The following is a 21,661-nucleotide window of genomic DNA, read 5'->3' as shown; positions in this document are numbered from 1 at the left end:
AAACAAAGAAGAGAATCTCTCGTGGAAGGCAATACTTTATCCTCTCTCACAACCAAAGCTTCCCCTTATAGTAATATATTGACTAAAAAATATTCTAAACATAAAATTAAGAAATTTTTTTCATAAAGAGTTGTAAAATATAATATATTTAATTTTTTATTATAAATATTTTTTTCTCTTTCATAAAAGATAATTTTATATGATCATTAAAATGAAAAAAAATATGTTTTAAGAAACTTTAAATCAAATTATAAATAGTAATAATGGTAATAGAAATAATATTTTAAACATTTCATCTAATTTGTATTAAATAGAAAAATTATTTAATTTATAATGAAGTTAATTTTTAAAAGTTAAAAAAGACAATAATTTTTCCCAAATTTTTAGATGACTAGTTACTTGAAGTGTGAGTGAATTTAATGCCTAATTTGTTGGCTATCCTATTCACTAATACTTACATTTCTTAGATGTGTAATGATTAGTTCCAAGTACTTCAACTTTAATTATTATTAATAAATATACATATTTGAGTATTGCTTTAATAAATGTGCATATTTGAGTATTGTTTTCTCTTTCTTTTTTCTAGTTCACTTAAACAATATTTTTTGGTTGAATGGTTCAAAATGGGTCTATAAGGGATCAATTCTTGTTGAGTGCAAGGCTCTAACATCATAAGAGATGAGGTCGGGATCGTGCCCTAGGCAAATTTGACGGAATGGATACCCCTCAGTCCTTGACTCTTAGTCGAAGAGGTTTCAACCTACAGGCTCATGCTCACATGCCCTGCTAGACTGCTATGCTCATGATTAGAACCTCCATAAAAAAATATGGAATCCCATATCCACTTGATTTTATAAGAAATATTTTTATGATCTTTCTATAATTAAAAAAAACATAAAAAATGTTGTTCAACTCTCTTCTTAATTTCTATTTGTTTAGGTGATCTAAGTTTCTCGCTCTAACAATCTAATTTATATTTGATCAACTCAATGATAAAAAATTACTTAAAAATTTGATAAACATTTACACTTATACATTCCTAATTTCTAATTGTTTAAGTGATCAAACTTTCTCCCTCCTTACAATCTACTTTGTTATTGACCAACCCAATGATAAAAAAATGCTTATGGTACACATTTAAACTTCATACATTCAATAATATCTTATAATATCTTATCAATTAATTAGGTGGCCTACATTTTTAGTAAGATATTTCAAAGTTTTATTGTAGTGTTTTTAATTGCCTTAAAGCACCTTGATAAAGATTTAAGCTTCGTCTTAAACACGTTATCTTAAAGTTTATCCTTTTTTATTATAAGTGCAATAAAATTTAGTTTTTATTTTAATAAAGGTAGATATTTTTTAATAAAATATTTATTTTATAAATGTTATGAATCAATGTAAATGTATCAATTGATATGGTTGAAGATTATTGCTTACATGATTTACTTTAAAAATATTTATTTATAAAAATTATAATTTAATATTGTAATTATTTTGATTAAAAAAGTTTAAAATAAATATTTTATAGATAAGATCATTGATGTTTATTTCATTTTAAAAATAAACATTTATTTTACTTATAGCATTTATGAAGAAAAATAATTCTTATTGAAATATAAGAATTTTAATTGTTGATATATTTATCATGATTTATAGATAGATTAAAATAGAATATTTATTTTATTTTATAAAAAAGAAGGTAGTCAATGATAAATATATTTTATATTGATTTTTAAATATTATTTGAGAGTGAGATAGTTTACTTACTGTTCTATATAATCATTTTGTATGTGATTTAAAAATTGGTTAAATAAATATTTCTTAGGCAAAGGAGGTAAAAGATGGTCTTGTTCCTCGTATACATGCCCCTTTTTGCCTTGGCAAAATAAGGGCCCCCTCATTTTTTTCATAAACTTTTTTTGCTTTGGTTTGTATTTGTTTAGTCCTTAAGTCTTATAAATTTTGCTTGTCTTGAGTCTTTTTGTTCTTTTTTTTTTAAATTTTCTTTACTTATATGCAAATATGAGGATATTTGAATCCTTAACGTTTGTTTGTTTTAATGACAACTCTTTGGTTTTCTAATAGATAGAGTTCATCATTAGTTTATAAAGTTTCCCTTACTAGTATATCCAAATGTTTATTGCAAGAGGTAAGCCTAAACTTGAATGTTGATGTTTGACACGCTTTATTCCTAAATCCCAATCTACCACTTGACTCTACATTTATGGTTATCTTTTGCATGTGAGAGTTTGTACAAAATAATCAACATCTATTTATTTGAGAATTTTGTGGATTTGAGTTTTATTTTTTAGGTCTTGAATTGCTAATTGTGTTTGATTTCTCATGCTCCATATTGCATTTCAAGGAGATTTTCATGTATATTGGCATTTTTATATAAAAACATTATTCGTGTGTCATGTGATAATGTTCTTGTGTGTTTGGAAGTCTTACTTTGTTGTTCTTTAATTATTTAAGGTAGGGTTTACGTGCCCTTCTTGTTATTTATGATTTCATTCTTTTCCATTTTTATTTTGCAAGTTTTGATGTTGTATTTTGGTTTTTGCTCTACTTTGTCTAGATTTTAAGTATCGAGTTTTGCTTGTTTGTGGTTTTGATTTTATTTTCATTCATATGGTCATTTGATTGACCATTTGTGTAATTGCGTTTAGTTTATTTTTGTGTCTTAGTCATGTTTATAAAATTTAGTATGTTTGTTCAAGGATATACAGAAACCCTAAGTTGGACATTTATTTTCAAATTTCAAATGTTAAGTTTAAGTTAGGTGTTTTCAAAATTTTAGGGTTTTTATTCCCTTGTCGTGCACTTTTGTCATTGGAGTTTGGTAAGCTCATTTTTTTGAGGTTGAGCTTGCGAGGTTTGACTTAATAGTTTGTTCAATATATATTGGTGGCTAATTGACTTTTTAGAGTGCATAATTTAGAGTTGGAGGTTTCCTGATTTTCCTAAGTTGATATCTAATAAACCCATACATTGAATCTCAATTTTTTGTGTTTTTAGGATTTTTTTTCTTTTCGAGTTAGAATGGTGGTTGACTTGTTGTATGTCACAAATTAAAAAATTGAAATGTTTAACTATTGATTTTTGTAAGAGTTGTTCTTAAATTCCACTCCTTAATGGTTTCTTAGTCATTGCTTTGATGTCAAGCCTACATTTACTTTGTCGAGGTATCAAAATTTCACATATCTTGATTATTGTTATGTACTCATTATGTTAGTTCTGTAAAACCTTATACATTGCATGTTTAGAAAGTTTTATACATTTGGGAAGCTTTTTGAATCTTCCATAAATTGTGTTAAGGTATGAGGTTCTCCAAAACCTTAACATATCCTAGGGTTTTTTTATCTTATCTTATGTTATTGGTATTTTGATTTGACACTTACTTTCATGCAATTTCATTACTTAAGCACCTTATAAACCTTGATTTTAAAACATATAAATTATTATATTATTTATTGAGCCATCTAGTGGAATTTTGGTGTGCTTGTAATATTCATGAAATAAAATCCTCTAGCCAAGCAGAGGAAGCATGAGTATAATGGTTATCATCCCCCATCCAAAAATTTATTTCCTTGGCTAGAGATAGTAGATTTTGACCTTGGACAAGTCAATGCCCAATAAGTTATCAATTGAAGTAGTTAGGAGGGTGATAGGACAATAAATGCTCAAGTTGTTACTCATAGTGGGTTGGTACAAGCTACAAATTTTCCTATTTCTCTATAATCCTTGGAGTTGCTTCTAACATGTGCACAATAGTATGACCTAGACAAAAAATATTTTTGGTATTGCACACCATACTATTCTTAACATAACTTGTGAATCAAATGAAGATACTTTTGGAGTTCCTATCTACTAGAAGTATGACAAATTTGACATGCAAGAAGCCCTAAAGTACTATTAGAGGAGTAATCCCATAATAGTAAAATTTGTAAATGATAATTATTTGATTACAACAAATTATGTCACTGAGATGTATAAATCATTCATAGAAGTGAGTTTAAGTAGAATATTCATGACATAATCAATTTGTTGAATTAAATCCATATGCCATTTCATTTTGTCTATCATTAGCTATAATAAGATAGATTGGGAAACTCTTGTTAGCAACAACCTACACAACTAGTTGATTGAAATTAAATAAATAAATAGGTTTTGTATAACTTCCCACCTTGCCTGATTGGAAATAACAAGAGCACTATTTCCAAGTCTCAGCAAGGTGGGAAATTTAGATCTTTGAGAAAATAGGGTATATAAATGCTACCCACAACTATAGTTTAAAGAAAGATTGAAATACTATAGTAGAGTCAATATTCCTTTTCATATTCTCTCCTTAGGAGTATAACAATGAATATAAAAAGAGTCCATTAATAGAAGCTACGCTGACAACTACTGAGTTTGGGAGTTGATATATCCAATTCTAAATATTCACGTATATATGGTTAGGAAGCTTTCACAAAGCTATTAAAAACATTTCTAGGTACCTTAATGACAAGTTGGTACTCCTAGAGATTTATAAGCAAGTGGTGGAGTTCCAAAAGTTGATTGTTGAAACATAAAAAACAAGCTTTCAATTCCCTATATCTATCGAATCATGTACACCTACTTATCCATCCATCATGCAAGGGTAGCTAATGATAGAATAACATTATTCATTATGGATGTATATCAACTCATGGGAAATTTCGATCCAATTAGGAAGGTTATCCCTTTAATAGGGAATTTATATTGGTATCAACCAAATCTAGAGGACTACTAGGCCATCTTCTAGATGAATACAAGGTCATAAAAAGAGAGTACTACAAGATAACAATAGTTGAAGTGAGGAATTGATATCTTGCTATGGTCCCCGAGAGTGTATAGGAGGATGACCTATTGTTTGACCCTTGTGATTATGAAAAGAGTATCTTTGATTTTATTTTTTATAAGACTAGTTAGTTGATTGATGGGAACACTTCTACATAAGCAAAAATAAAATAAGTGCTAGCGAGAACAAGAGAAAGCATTGAAAATATCTAATCCATGCATAAAGTAGCCAAGATACAAACTCCTAAGAAGGTGGATCCCTCTAAGAAATAAACTATAGAAGAAAGGGAGTCATCAAGGGAAGAAACATAAGAAGAAAACCCTAGTATAGCATGACATTCTAAGGTTAAAGGTATAACACATGAGGAGACACAATAAAATGGTGTCTTAGAGGATGTACTTGAAGAGAGAAGAGCAAGAACCTATTCATGTGATAGATAAATATGACGAGAAAGAAGAGTTTGAGAATCAATTTCGCTTAGTGAGAAAACCCATATCAAGGAAAATTACAAAGGTGGAAGAGCAAGGAGCTACCATAGTCCTTTCTATTGCATAAAAGCTAGCCTCCCCTCATTCTACTTCAAGTCTTTCGCCACCACCCTCATACCTATGTGTTTCTAAGTCATAGTAGGAATCACAAGTACAAGGTGATCCATAGGGCCCTACCATAGGAAAAAAATGAGAAGTTGATAAAGAAAAGCAAGGTGAACCAAAAGACTGGAAGAAAAAAAAATTAGCAAACCACTAATACTAAAGATACCTTCAAAAAGCTACCAAATTGTAATGGTCAAGCTCTCCTTGATTAACCCCCTTGATAAACCAATTTTATGATATTTTGGCTATATATGTTGATTTTGATGCAAACACATTCGTTTTAGTGCTCAAAGTCAAAATGCTCCTAAGGTGTTTGCTCCTTGTAATGTAGATTATCTAAGATGATTCTTAGATGTTCTTGGATATTCTTGGATGATGTTTAATGCACAAATGAGTATATTTAAATGACATGCAATAATGAATAGTCATGTAAAAAGTGTACCAAATTAGTGGTCAATGATTAATATGAGAGGGTGAGAATCAACAATTAGAAATTTAAAAATTTGGTTTTGGGTCAATCTTAAAATATTTGGGACCAGTCTTGAGCAAAATAGGATTGGTCGTAGACAAAAGACCTAAGTCTCAAGATCGAGAATGAATACATAAAATTTTAGACTAATAATGTGATGAATGTGTACAAATAGATACAACTATAACTAAGATCAAATTTATAAAAATGTATGAAAACGAAAGTAAATAAAAATAAATAGAAATTGAAAACAGAAACAAACTAACTTGTCACTATATAAACATATTGTGACATTTCATTATTAAGATGAAATTTTCCATAAATATACAAATTTCACCATCACAATAACTAAAAAGGTATTTACCCCTAATAAAATAAAGCAACACTACAACTTCAAAATATCCATGTATAAACGTGTCTTTCACCGGCCCCCATTAACGATGGACGAGTGACAGAGAACGAATAAAGACCAGGGTAGAACAACAACATAGGCAACAGTGAAGCAGGGTTCAAATTAGGGTTTTCACATGAAGCAACGATATTTTTGAAGCCACTGTTTTCAAGTAAGTGCCTTCTATGCATTCTCTATAAGTTTTCTCGCATTCGACCTTATTTTTGAATCAAAATAAAGCATGAATCAAACAGGCACAAAAATAGAATTCCTACATTGAATGTAACAGTCAATTGAATCAGCATTAAGGCCAAGAAAATGAAATGGGGTAATTGGTGTATGTGAAGTAGGGAAGCAACTATGACTCTGGCCACCCAAGTTGTGTGTATAAGATTTTTTAAGTCTTTTCGTTTGAAAGTTCTCCAACCGGGAAAGGTTGCGGAAGGCCAAACAAAAGTTGGAAGAAGACAACGAGGTTATCGTAGAAGATCTAAAAATCTGCAGAATATTGTGGATATCACACAAACCCTAAAGCAGAGCAATCGTCAACTTAAATGGGCATGATGCACTTGGCAGGAAATGCAGTAGTAATAAATATGGTATAAATCAATGAATTACAAACTGCACTTGAAAATATTGAAATGAAATAGAACAATTTAAATTAGTTAGATGAGGCAATGGCATCGAAGAGGTAGTGAAAGAATAATCATGTTTAAACAAAGAGGAATAATTAGAAATGTAGTATATGAGACATGATAAAGAGAAAAATATGACGAGTTGGTAGATATAATCGTCAAAGGTTTGAAAAGTTATAGGTGAAGTGAAGACAAAAGCAACAGATTTATTAAAGTACATGGGTACCAAGAAGCAGAGGTTTTTTTAGAGGCTCACAATTCTACTTAGATCAAGGCCTTATGCAAATACAATTAGAAGAGAAAAATGGGGAATGGGAGAAAGTGAAGGTAGAAATAAATGAATGCAATGGAGCATGGCCCACATTATTGAACAGCTGACCTGGAGCAAATAGGGGGTTGGAAGTTCTAGGATCTTCCAACATTTATAAGATGGAACTGTAAAGAACAAGGTTATCCTTGGAGAAGAGTATCTCAGTTCTGCCCCTTAGCCAATGATAAGGATATAAGTACTAGTAGTTCTCACAAAAAGATAAGCATGGTGTGTACAGTACTCGTTAATTTGAAGAATACATGGAGACGTCAATACAGAATGATGCGGTAGAAAATAACAAAGGATATATGGAATAATAGTATGAGTGAGAGAAAGTTAGAGTAGACGTGTAATGAATTAATAATAGAATGATAAGATGCAAATGCACAGTATATATTGATTAAAAGTAATGTAGTTACATGATACTTTTCGCCACAATGCTCCTCCTCTTTCAAGAAGCATGACCTAGGTTGTGAAGATCCATACTGTCTTTGTTTCAGTCCAACAAACAAAGTAAGGTAGTTCCTGTGAGTGATTTCAATGCAAGGGCAACATGTAAGCAAGCCAATCCAATATTCTAAGAAACAACAATGACAAAAACACAAATTCTCTATGGCTAGAGGAGGAAGAAAATTTACATTGTATTAGTAATGAGACTCTCAAAAGATGAGGCAAATGATTACTACACATTTTGAAAGGTCTATGTTAACTTGATTATTTGCTATGGAAGGAAGTAAACTTTGAATAGAGAAATAGGTAACAACATGCTTTTGAAATTCTGGAAAGTATCCCAATGAGTGTGCCAATTTTGGCTTATCCTAATTTTGACAGAAAGTTCCATATGCATGTGGGTGCATCCAATTAAGCGAGTGGGTGTACTTTTGTTGTAAGGTGTTCTTAAATGAGACCATCCACTATATTTTGCTAGTAGATAACTTCTAAATGTGAACTAAATTATAATACAGTGAAGAGGGACGCCTTGGGTCTACATAAAAATTCAGGCATTATTGCTGGCAAATTCATTTTTTTCTTTCTGTATTGTTAGGCTTTGATGTACTTAGCTAAAAACATGTTATGTTCTTAATAGTGGTAATTTGGTAAGGATCTAAAAAGCTATGTTACTGCCAATCATTTATTCTGAATTAAAAAGTGAACTGATGGAGAGATATAGCGATGACTATCCAAAATCTTGGTTATGACTTATGTGGGTTTTGTATCCATCTAAATGGTAATAGTGTTGCTGAATATTTATCTATAGGAAGTTACTTGCCTAAAATTACTCTTGCAAAATGTTGAAGGATCATTGTATAATATGAGAGTGTTATTGTGTGTAGCTTCAGGAGAATAGAGTTCTATTTCTTCGTTGTGTTCGTCAGCAATTAGCTGTAGTTTTGCGTCTTTTTCCTTTACCGTCTCTGATCTGTATGTGAGCTGGCAGCAGTTACTTCTTCATGGATTTCTTCCGTTTCAAGTTCATCATTTCCATGTGTTCGAGGCTTCTCTTGGTGTCGGTTGTGTAACTGACAATTCATTTGATGCTTGATCTTCCATCTTCCTCCTTCGAGAGTTATATCTGGACTTGTTATTCTATTTTGTGAGTTTGATAGATGCCGAAGTGTGTGAAGTTCGAGACATTCAATATTCTATGTTTTTCTGATCTTCCGTGATAGAGTTCTGGATGTTGCTGATCATCATATGCTGCTTTTATCTTCAGTCAGTCTGATTCTACTTTTGTATTTCAGAAGTTGAATGAAGTCTCAGTAAAAGATATTAGTATTCATGTTCAATCATGGTTATCGTTAGATGATTGATTGTTCATTTTGAGAGCTATGTATTCAGTTTGAGCATTCAATAAATAATTTCTTTGTGTGGCTGGGTTTTTCACCCTCAGGGGGAGGGTTTTCCCAGGATAATTATTGTGTATCTTGTTCTTATAAATTTTTTTAGTTGCTGTCATTTTTTTTAGCTTTCTGGTTCTACTTTAACATGGTATTGGAGCGGGTCTAAAGAAAAGATCCAGAATTAGATCGTTTAGTTTTGAAATATTCTTTGCTTTATATTTGCTTGTGTATTTCAAGTTTCAACAATGGTGAATGGACTCAAAGTTGAAGATAGATTGGATGGTGCAGCTAATTATACTTCATGGAAGTTTAGAGTCCTCATTGTGCTTGAAGAGAATAATCTTCTCAACTACGTGAAGCCTGTTGTAGATGAACCTTCTGATGATTCTGAGAAAGCACAGTGGAGAAAGATCAACTTCTTGGCAAGAAAGATACTGATTGATTCTGTTAAGGATCATCTGGTACCTATTATATCCAAGTTGGATTCAGCTAAAGAGATGTTCGAGTGTCTTCAAAGTTTGTATGAATTCAACAGTACTAGTAGAGCTCTAGCATTGAGACGTCAACTCTTTCATATCAAAATGGCTAGAGGTGAATCTGTTGTTTCTTTCTTTATGAAGATTACAGAATTGAAGGATCAACTCAATGCTATTGGAGATTCTATTGAGGATAAAGACCTGGTTATGCTGGCCATGAATGGCCTTCCTCACTCTTGAGAATCTTTCATTCAAGGTATTAGTGGAAGAAATGAGCTACCCAAGTTTGATCGATTGAGAGCTGATTGCATTCAAGAGGAATGCAGATTGGAGGCAAGAGGAGTTGGATGCAAATCTCATCATGAAAAAGATCATGTTCCTGCTGCCCATACGTGTAAAAGAAAAGGAAGGAAAGGAAACTTCAAAAGGAACAGAGATAGAAATTTTGATTCAGCTTCTGAATCTAAGAGAAGAAAGGACCTCTCTAGAGTACAATGCTTCAGATGTGACAAGTTTTGTCGTTTTGCTAGAAAATGTCCTTTAACACCCAAACAACAAGCTGCAACAACAAATGTCGAAAATGTTCCTCCTCATAGAGAGTCTATTGAAAATTCAGAGGGGTTCTTATTTATTTCTGCTCTCTCCAGTAATATTCCTACTGACAGTGATACATGGCTTATTGATAGTGGAGCCTCCCGCCATATTATTGGTTATCGTGAACACCTCTCCAACTTGAAGGAAAAAGATTCTCATCTCTAAGTTATCATTGGTGATGATGCATGTTATTCTGTGAAGGGTGCTGGTTCTACTTCCTTTCAGTTGGATTCTGGTATTCCTCTTCTTCTGAGCGATGTTCTCTTTGTTCCTAGTATTAAGAGGAATTTGATTTCTATTTCAGTGTTAGAAGACAAGGGTTATTAGGTTGCTTTTGCTGATGGAAAAGTTCTTGCATGGAAGAAGAACACTAGCATTTAGTCAACTCGTGAGATTGGTGTTCGTCATGACAGTCTTTACAAGCTTTCAGCCCGTCCTATCCAAGCATTAGCTCATGATTCTACAAGTTCAAGTGAGCCGTGGCATAAAAGATTTGGTCACCTAAATTTCAGAGCTTTGTCTTCAATGGAGAAGGTAGTTGTTGGTCTTCCAAAGCTGAATCAAAACCATGAAGGTGTCTGCAAGGGATGTGCTCTAGGTAAGAATGTTAAGAGTACTTTGCATAGTAGTGAAAATAGAGCAAAGTATATTCTAGAGTTAATTCACTCTGATTTGTGTGGCCCTATGTCAGTTGCTTCCCTTAGTGGTTTTTGGTATTATGTTACCTTCATTGATGACTTTTCTCGTAAGTGTTGGATTTATTTTCTTAAGTCTAAAGAATCTGATGAAGTGCTGTCTAGATTTAAAGAATTTAAAGCACTTGTTGAAAATTTATCTAACAAGAAGATAAAGGTTCTAAGATTTGATAATGGGGGAGAATATGTTTCTGGTTTATTTCATAACTTTTGTGTTGAAGCTGAGATTAAGAGGGAGTTCTGTGTCCCTTATAATCCTCAACAAAATTGTGTAGCTGAAAGAAAGAGCAAGACAATTATTGAGGCAGCGAAGGCTATGATCCACGATCAAAGTCTTTAAACTTTTTTTATGGGCAGAGGCTTGCAGGACAACAGTATATACATTCAAAATTGTAGTCCTCATCAAATCCTAGACAACATGACTCCAAAAGAAGCTTTTTCAGGTATCAAACTAGACATTAGTCAACTCAGAATTTTTGGATGTCTTGTCTATATTCATGTTCCAAAAGAGAAGAGAACTAAGTTAGAACCTTCAGGAAAGAAAGGCATCTTTGTTGGTTATAGTGAATCTTCAAAAGCATATAGAATCTACATTCTAGGTCAAAAGCAAATTGAAATCAGCAGGGATGTCTCTTTTGATGAAGATGTAGCTTGCAAGAAATCCAAAGAGTCTAACATGGAATTTGATAGAGAAGACTTTGAGCCTCCTCAAGACATAGATATGGCTGATCCGGATTCACCTTCAAAGATTCAGAGGGAGAATACAGTTTTAGAAGACTGCTAATCCTGCTGATCCAATTGATTCTATAGATACTTCTGCAGGTCCCAATAATATTTCAGCTAATAAGAAAAGACCATTGTGGGCTCGGCACACTATGGAAGAGGCTGAAAAATATGCAGCCCCTCGTGGCACCTTCAGAGATAGTAAAAGGCCTCATAAGTTTGCAAGATATGTAGCTTTGATGAGTCACTTTATAGCATCCAAGCCTTCTAATTTTGAAGAAGCTTCAAATCAGCAAGTGTGGAAGGATGCCATGATGGAGGAGTATCAATCCATTATCAAAAATAATGTGTGGGATATTGTTCCTAGGCCCAAAGGTAAATCTGTTGTTTCTTCTAAGTGGCTGTTCAAAATTAAACATGCAGCTGATGGGAGTGTAGAAAAATGTAAAGCTAGATTTGTAGCTAGAGATTTTTCACAAAAGGAAGGCATAGACTATGAAGAGACTTTTGCACCTGTAGCACGCTACACTTCTATCAGAACTATTATTGCTATTGTAGCTGTTAAAGGGTGGAAATTGCATCAGATGGATGTAAGGACAACATTCTTGAATGGTGTAATTGAAAAATAATTTTTTATTGAGCAGCCAGATGGATTTGTGACCCATGAGAAAGAATCACATGTATGCAGATTGAAAAAGGCCTTGTATGGTCTTAAGCAAGCTCCACGTGCTTGGTATGAAATAATTGATCAGTATTTGTTGAGCTTGGGTTTTCTCAAAAAATGATGCAGATCCAAATATCTACTTCAAGGTAATTGATGATAAAGCCTTAATTTTATTTCTATATGTTGATGATTTACTTCTTATTGGAGAGGATGATCTCATTGCTAGATGTAAGAAAGAGTTAGCTTCTGAATTTGAGATGAAAGATCTTGGTTTGATGCATTATTTTCTTGGTTTAGAAGTGTGGCAAAGATCAAATGAAGTCATATTGAGTCAATGGAAATATGCCATTGATCTTTTGAAAAAAATTGGTATGTTAGATTGCAAGTCTATGGCAACTCCCATGGAAGCAAATCTGAAAAAGTTACATGAGGTTGTAGCTAGTTCAGACTTAGTTGATCCTACTATGTATAGACAATTGATTGGATCTTTGATGTATTTAGTTAATACTAGGCCTGACATATGTTATGCTGTTAACACTCCCAGTTAGTTTATGAGTGAGCCTAGACAGATTCATTTTGTTGCAGCTAAACATATATTGAGATATGTGCGTGGTACAATGGGATATGGTCTGAAATATACTTCTTGTGGAGGTCTGAAATTGCAAGGTTTTTCTGATTCAGACTGGGCAGGATGTGTACCTGACAGGAAGAACACTTCCGGTTGTTGTTTTAGTTTAGGTTCAACTATGATTTCCTGGTGCAGCAGGAAGCAATCATGCGTGGCCCAAAGTATTGCAGAAGCTGAATATGTTGCAGCTGCTACAACAGCTAGAGAAGCAGTATGGCTTCACAAATTTCTTGCAGGATTGTTTGGACAGCCTTTGGAATCTACAGTGATTTATTATGATAACCAAAGCTGTATGAAGCTTTCAGTTGATCCTTTTTTTCATAATAGAACCAAGCATGTGGAAATAAAATATCATTACTTGAGAGATATGGTTCAAAGGAAAGCAGTGGAGCTCAAGTATATTTGCATTGAAGAGCAAACGACGGATATTCTCACCAAGCCACTTCCTAGAGTGAAGTTTTGTTATTTTCGTGACAAGCTTGGTATAGTGGAGAATGATGCTCTTGTTGAGAGGGTATCTCAACTGTAATGAATCTTTTACATGTTGTTAATGAGTTCTTCTCTGTGAGGGAGAAGTTCGAGGTGTAATCCCTTGTAATGCATTTTTCTCTGTGAGAGAGAAATTTGAGGTGAAAGCCCTTGATGCTCTTTCCATTTATGGGGGTAGCTATAGTGGATGTCATGTTGAGAGACTCCATGACAACATCACATTGAGTGACTCTGTGATGAGAGTTTGTGTTTATTTCACTCATGGGAGTAGCCATGGTGAACATCATGTTGAGAGAATCCATGATGCTATCACGTTGAGAGAATCCGTGATTATTTTTTGTTTTATCTATTCATATGAGTGTAGTCTTTGTGTTTGTCATGTTGAGAGACTCCATGACTTGGAAAATTAGTAAATGATGTCTCCTTTGCTAAGAGGGAGTGTTATTGTGTGTGTAGCTTCAGGAGAATAGAGTTCTATTTCTTCGTTGTGTTCGTCAGCAATTAGCTGTAGTTTTGTGTCTTCTTCCTTTACCGTTGCCAATCTGTATTTGAGCTGGCAGCAGTTACTTCTTCGTGGATTTCTTCCGTTTCAAGTTCATCATTTCTGTGTGTTCGAGGCTTCTCTTGGTGTCGGTTGTGTAACTGACAATTCATTTGATGCTTGATCTTCCATCTTCCTCCTTCGAGAGTTATATCTGGACGTGTTATTTTATTTTGTGAGTTTGATAGATGCCGAAGTGTGTGAAGTTCGAGACATTCAATATTCTTATGTTTTGCTGATCTTCCGTGATAGAGTTCTGGATGTTGCTGATCATTATATGCTGCTGTTATCTTCAGTCAGTCTGATTCTACTTTTGTATTTCAGAAGTTGAACGAAGTCTCAGTAAAAGATATTAGTATTCATGTTCAGTCATGGTTATCGTTAGATAATTGACTGTTCATTTTGAGAGCTATGTATTCAGTTTGAGCATTCAATAAATAATTTCTTTGTGTGGCTGGGTTTTCCACCCTCAGGTGGAGGGTTTTCCCAGGATAATTATTGTGTATCTTGTTCTCATAAATTTTTTTAGTTGCTGTCATTTTTTTTTTAGCTTTCTGGTTCTACTTTAACAGAGAGAAGATCAAATGCTAAGGTGATGTGTTTGAAGAAGTATAGGATATCTTATGGGAGGCACATGAAGGAAAATCAGGTGGTGAAGTAATTTTATGAGGCATAGCTCATGAGATTCCCTTGGCTGGTTTGTAGTGGGGAATAATCAAATCAGTATTATTTAGAATTGGTAAAATCCCAGGACACATGTAAAAGAATAAGAAAAGAAAATGTCCAGCCTTAACAATCAGTACCACAATAAGAGTTGCTTGTAAAAAATGAATTGAATTTTATTGAGCCTATAAACATTTTTTTGTAGAAGAGTCTATACCAATACTTACCTAGAGCAGATACAAAAAGGTTTAATTAAACGGGTTTAAGCTAAGTCGTCACTCGACAAAATTGATAAGAGTACAACATGTTTTATGCATGAACATGATGTGTCAAGATTTTCTTATTGTAATACCTTCTCAATGATATTGATAAAATGGTCACAACTCACAATAATGCAATTTGAGGTAAAATACCACTCAAAATTCTTTTAAATACTACCTTAACTGTTGTCTGTGTTCATACTTTATACAACCATGCACTCTTTGTATTATCAGTTCTGGGCAACAAGATTCCTTAAGGAGCTCTTACTTGCCTTTCACTATGCTCGAGTGAGGATAAATGGCAAGTCCAATTTTACTTAGCCTTTTTTAATTTGAATTCTAAGGTTGCAGATTGAGCTTATTATTTATCAAGATTATTGATTCAAATTACTTTAAAACATAATTATAATTATATGATAGATTTATACATTAAGGATTGCTCGACAATTGATCTTTTCTACTCATATTTCAATAGCTTTCTTTTCTGTGTTTTGAACAGAGATCTCCACTATCGGTGATCTTAACTGTACTATGATCTTACCCCTGGGAACTATTTCAGCAGAGTTTACTTTGGGTTTATATTTTATTGTGTTTTATTCGTTTTCTTCCACATGCTAGTGTTATTAGATAACCTATGGTGTTCAATGATTTAATTTATTATTCATGAACATTTTAGAGTTAACAAGTTTGTGTTCCAAACTTGTATCTCTTCTGCCTTGTTACTTGCCCTTATGCAAGTAGTATAATGAATCAACATAGTCTACACGATTGTGTCACAATCCCATAGCCCATTTTCTCTGTCTTTTCTCCAATTTTCCATCCAGATTCCCTTTTAAATGGAAGAGAGATGGAGCCAAGGGTGCATATCTTGCTCTACATTTCCCCAAAACATTTCCATGGAGGTGCTAACTCCTTTTTATCCTCATCTATTTTGTTGATTTGATAGTTTGACAATTATTGCTATCTCAGTGTGTATTTTCCCTGGGATGTTGTAGAAGGGGTTTGAGAAAATTTTCTAGATTTTTGGCCTAGATCGTGGGAACATCCCAAGATGCCCCATAAATGGCCCAAAATAATTTGACTGAGTATTTAATTTCTGAAACTTCAGTGGAACCGTGTCAGGATATTTCCTGTCTGTTTATATTTTGAAATTGCATCTCGGGGAATAAGGGGGTCTAGGAGTTGTGTGCATCCTTGAAGAAAGGTTCATCTAAACCTCGCAAATCTTCATTTGTAGCACTTGTTAATTTGGTGAAGGGAAAAATATTTGTGGGGAATTTACAAAGCCCTAGTTAGAGGCAGTATAAAAATAAGAATGCACTTCCTATCTTTGATTATCTACTATTTTAGAGGGGTATAATTTTCTCAAAAATTGATTTAAGGATTAGATACCATTAAATTCGCTATATGGAAAAGGATTTGTCCAAACTTGCTTTCACTGCTAGTGGAGGACACTTTAGTTTCGGGTGTGATGCCTTTTCTGTTCACAAATGTTCTGTTTACGTTCACAATGATAGTGATCAATCTCTTAAGATAGACAGCAATACATTCGCTATATCGACAAGGATTTGTCCAAACTTGCTTTCACTGCAAGTGGAGGACACTTAGTTTCAGGTGTGATGCTTTTTCTGTTCACAAATGCTCTGTTACGTTCACAAAGACAGTGATAATGCTGGTTAGCTGTAAAAGTTTAGTGACATAGATCACACATCTTGTTAATTTTAAGATACTGCTGCTGTTTGATAACAATTAAAAATACTTGCCAAAATAGAAACATGTATAAGTTCTAGGTCTACAATTTCTGAATTTTGTAAAACCCACTGAAACACTACTTTTTACTAGATTTGTCTTTTTAGCATTCCACTGCATCGTTAATGCTGAACACGTTACCTTTCTGAAAACAAATTTTCTGATATCATACTCTAATATGCTGATATGCTAGATTTTAAGAAACCATTTTTTGGTGAAGAGTCATAACATTTTATAAGAAAGAAAGAAAGAAAATTATGTTATGGGCTACAAATGATCAAAAATAGATCAATGGGACTGGAAGAGGACATTCAGTTATAAGAGAAAATTCAATAGTTATAATAGAAAATTGCTGGAACATATTCTTTGTTGCAGAAACTATTTATGATAGGAAATTGCCAGAATTTATGCTCTGCTGCAGTAACTAAGTAGTTATAACTTAGTATATAGTCTAGGGAGATTTGGCCTTTGACCTCATTGTTTCTTGTTTTTATGATATACTACTTCTAAAACACAGATCCCATCCTCAGATGGGAATGCAATCATTGATGAATTGGTGACTAATAACCTCCAGGGGAATTCTTCCATGGATCTCAAATTTATTCTAGTCTTTTGTTTAGCTTGGATATGAAACTATTATAGAAATTACAAGAGAATTTCTGCCAAAGTCAGTCATATTGCTAAATTTTGAAGTACAATAAAAGGAAATTATCTCTTCTTTTATCCTTCGGAAAATCAGTATTTAGTTCGATTTAGACATGGACTTCTTTCTGGAGGCATCCCATTTTTTATTGTTTTCTTCAATGCAAAATTGAACTGCGTCAAAAAAAGGTATTGCCACATCCAAGCGAACCAATAATGCTGCAAACTATTTTTATGCTTATGAGGCTGAGTTTTTTGTTTTGACTAATGTTTGAACTAGAAGGAAAGCTTATCACCCTTAGGCATTTTTATTTTAGTTAGGATTGTTAACAGCACAGCTAGTGTATTTACACAAAAATGCTTACATTTCTGCACTGTGTTGGATGCTTGCTTTTCAGTGTGAATTTGAACTCTATCCCTGCACAGTGTTGAATATTATGAAGAATTTTGAGAACAGTGGACAAACTAGGAAACCTGCTTTTGTTCAAAATTCAGTCCAAAATGCCTCTCAAGTGGGGGGTCCAAACTGGGTAATTATATTTGGCGGGGCTATAGTGAGTATCTTGTCAGTTAAGCTTGGGCGTAAATTGAGGGAGGCCATTGGAACCAACTGGAAGAGGGATGACGTGAAAACGCTAAATGAGCCAGGTATCTAATATCAATTTTTTTCTGGCTTGAGCTTTCCCTATCTTCTTTGAAGCGCTACTTGACTTTTTTTATTATCATGCTTACAGACAGAAAGTCTGATACACAAGGAACTTTGGGAGTTAATCCATTGCACTCAAGGCTATGTTGCTATAGGCTGGATGGGGTGGTTCGAAATCATTATGTTTCAGGTATGCCAATTTATCCATGTTTTATTTTTCATTTCTTATCTACATATACTCAGCCAATATGTTACCACTTTGTAGCTGCAGTAAATAAGCATGATTTCAAATATTTAAGTCTGCAGTAAGCTTACAACATGGACAAGCCTAAATTCCTATTTGTTTTGGATGTAATATGCCAATCCAATTAACTTAAACTCTTTAAAATACAAGCTTCTAGACTTTATTGGCACTAGTGAGCTGCTGGCTCACTTATTTTGTGCTGCATTTCTAAAAGCTTTACTTTGTACTTTTGAATTTTGTTCACTGACTTTAACTCATTTTATTTGTTTGGTTTTGTTGTCATTTGGAAATTATCACAAGCACCATGAAAATGTGAACATAGTGAACAGAAACAAGCTGCCTGTTTTTTAGATAAGTTAGTGGGGGTTCTATAGGCCCCCCTGCCAAGAAAAGAAATCCTAGTACAATAAAATACCAAATGCATAAAAGCTCAATACAGGGACCTAGATTCCACTAACAAAGCCTTCTACATGTCAAAATCTTCAACTCTTGTCTAACAAACACTCTAAAACCCCATTCGAACAGTTTCTTGAAGCCGTGCTAAGTAGCATAACATATTTTATGATTATCCTCTTTTTACTGTAGAGGAGCTTTCTATAAATTTAAATTTTCTACTACCAGCAGAATTTCAGCCTTCTGCTTTCAAGAGATTTATCTAAATTAGCATCTTCAATCATTTCCCTATTTCTAGATCCCTCCCACAACATTAATACTTTCAGTTTCAGCTGTGGATTTTGGATGCCCTCCTCTTTGTCCTTTTGTAAAGGTTTCATGAGTTTTCTTTGCTCAAAAGAGGTTGTTTTATACCAGCTATACTGCTTGATTATCATGACTCTCCTCTAAAGCATCGTCATCCCCTACAAGTGCTCCCTTATTTTTGATTTTCAATGCTCCACCCAACTGTCCCACAACATCCTTACTAATTGCTTCATCTGTATTGAAGGGAGGCCGCTCTCTTCTCATAGAAAATCTTGTGACTCATCCAGCCACTAAGATGCCTTACCTGATCTTAGCCCTTTTCCTGGGAATATCCCACCCAAGTGCCCGATCTCATGGTGTTTCGAGCATTTGAAAGCATGATTGTCATAATCCAACAGTTGCTTCTAGATTGTATCCCCTATTTTCAACCAAATTTGTTTTGGGAGACCCAAGGAGAGATCCATCTCTACCAAGATTGCAGCATAAATTGTCTGGGTACATGCAATAGTATCTAGAGATACTGAAATAAATCTCCCTAAAGAGTTGCAAATGGAGCTAGTGATGAGGAAAGCTAAAAATGTATCGGCAGATTTGGTACCCAAACCCATACTAGCAATACCTTAAAATTTTCCACAAAATGGTTTAACTACAAAAACTAGGGTTTTATGCATAGGGTGGTTGTTTCCCTGACCATGGATCTTTTCCTAGTATATTCTCTTTATCAGATCTAGAATCACACAATAGTTACTGGGACATGCAGCGGTACTGGTGCTGGTACAGGGATGGGGACATTAATCAAATTAGGGTATGCAAGTAAATGAATTAGGAGATGGCCATGTGATGTAGGAGCATCCGAGGCTTGCGCAATCTTGCACACCCAAAAAGATTTCTTCTTTCAATATTGGTTTTCTATGTTTTCCTATTGGTTGTGTTTGCACTTTGCAGGTTTTCTTCTTTTGTTTCTTTTCTGATCTCTTTGTGATGGGCATAACTGGGGCTTCTTGAATCAACTTGGAGTCTTAATGCTGGTTGTGGATTCTTATTTAGTCTTGTTTGGCTGTCTTATAGTCACATGGTGGCAAAATATTCTATTTCTTGCTAGGTGGTATCTAAAATAACTCGACTGCTGGGTGGTTACTGTAGCCGTGGATACTGTAGTGACCATTACTTTCATATTTAATATTTGCTATGTTGGATGGTCACCGGCAGTCACTTTTCCACCTGCTGGGCATCTAGAAATCTTTCACTGTTATAACTATTTATAGCACTTCCTGGCAGTTAGGGTACACTTGCCATAATCTTATTAAGGTTGTTGCAAGGGGCAGTACTATTATTTAAGGCTTCCCATGCTTCGGGGTGACATCACTATTTTGAGATCATGGACAGTTCAACGCTGCAGTGGGTTGCATCCATCCATATACTAGACAAAAATAGTTTGAGGGTATATTTCAAAATAAGGAAATTGAGAAAAACTGCTACCTTAGTTGGGTGATCAGAAAATAAGTTGAAGAAAATCAGTGTATGGGAATGAGGCATACCCTTGGATTTGGAATGCTTTCCAAGTTAATGTTTATGCTTGTAATTGAGAGGTTTTTGATTTTATTTTTTCTTTTGCTATGTAATTGTTGCCAGGCTATATGCTTGTGAGCTGATGTGTTGATAAGGGTGCATTAGCTGTCCTTCATTGGATTAGACTGCAGATAGGATGGAAGGTTCAAGTCAAAAGTGTTACAGCCCACATAATTAGTGATGGTGCATGGTCCATATGAAAGAGGTTTGAATTTCCTGTGTGAGCTTGTGAATCAAACTCTATTACCAATGCTTTATTTGCGTCACGATTGATGCTGATTGAACATTACATACTCTATTTGAATTTGCTCAATAAATTTGTGATACATTTTTTATAGTCAAAGATATTTCTGTTGCTAGTGGCAAGGGTAAACTACAGGTATTAAAGGGCTGAAAACCAAAGAAATTTTGAAAAAGATTGCCTTGTAGAGTTGTGGAGCATTTGTTGTAAATGTTTGTTGTTCTGAATGAAAGGCAAATTTTCATTCCATTTTAGTTTGTCAATTTAAGTTATATATACATCCTCAAAAGATGCACAAGCATTCTGTTTACCATTTATGTTTGTCCATTGGTCTGAGAATGGAAAATTGTGAATTTTATAAGCTTTGTGTCCATCACTGACCAAAGATATGTCTCGTAGGTGCTAAAAAATTTGTTGCCTGTCATAGAATATATCTTGTGAACAAAATGGTTATCCCATACAGACTGAAAGAACACTTTTGATCCAACACTAAAGACCGGTTTTTAGCAAGGTGCTAGAACTTGGGAAATCATTGATTAGTACAAATGCACAGTCGCGACAATTTATGAAAGTAGCAAAGTCTGAAAGGAAGCCTGTTGAGGCTGACTCTCAAGGTTTTGCTGCTATGTGCAAAGGAATATGTAGTCCTTGCTTCTTGTTGGTTGGTTTCTTGTAAGGATTTATTGAAGTAGAAAAATCTGAAAGGAAGTCCATTGAGGCTGACTCTCAAGGCTTGGTTGCAATGTGCAATGAAGTATATAGCCCTTTGTTCCTGTTGGTAGGTTTCTTTTCATAATTTATGGGAGTAGAAAGGCCTAAAAGGTTCCACAGAGTCCAACTCCCAAGGCTTGATTGCAATGTGCAAAGTTTCCATGTAATGCATCATCCTTACGAAACACTGGTATATTCTAATCTCACTAACAATTACAATCATTTTTTTTAAAACACATTGTAATAACATGTGATTATTGTAATGGGATCTCTAATTATGGGAGAGTAAGAGGGAGGTGGCAGCTATAGCGTGTATCTCTAATCCTTGTATCTTTGCTTCTTGTCATGGGGGTGTAATGCTTT

General features: G+C 34.0%; 1 protein-coding gene across 2 annotated transcripts in view; it reads left to right on the top strand.

Annotated features, from left to right (window-relative positions):
* The first annotated feature begins 6,272 nt into the window (after window positions 1–6,272).
* The window catches only part of LOC131055466 (uncharacterized), a 28,384-nt gene continuing 12,995 nt past the window's right edge, over window positions 6,273–21,661 (top strand). Inside the window, exons 1-3 of one of the 2 annotated variants that reach the window (XM_059216798.1) lie at window positions 6,273–6,450; window positions 17,587–17,836; window positions 17,923–18,024. In XM_059216798.1, coding sequence (XP_059072781.1) covers window positions 17,626–17,836; window positions 17,923–18,024 — 313 coding nt within the window. In that variant the 5' untranslated portion in view covers window positions 6,273–6,450; window positions 17,587–17,625. The remainder of the gene's footprint in view (window positions 6,451–17,586; window positions 17,837–17,922; window positions 18,025–21,661) is intronic. The other variant, XM_057989952.2, reaches the window with a different exon arrangement.

This window comes from Cryptomeria japonica, chromosome 2 (assembly GCF_030272615.1).
Source record: "Cryptomeria japonica chromosome 2, Sugi_1.0, whole genome shotgun sequence".
NCBI lineage: Eukaryota > Viridiplantae > Streptophyta > Pinopsida > Cupressales > Cupressaceae > Cryptomeria > Cryptomeria japonica.
This window is presented reverse-complemented; position numbering and strand designations above follow the sequence as displayed.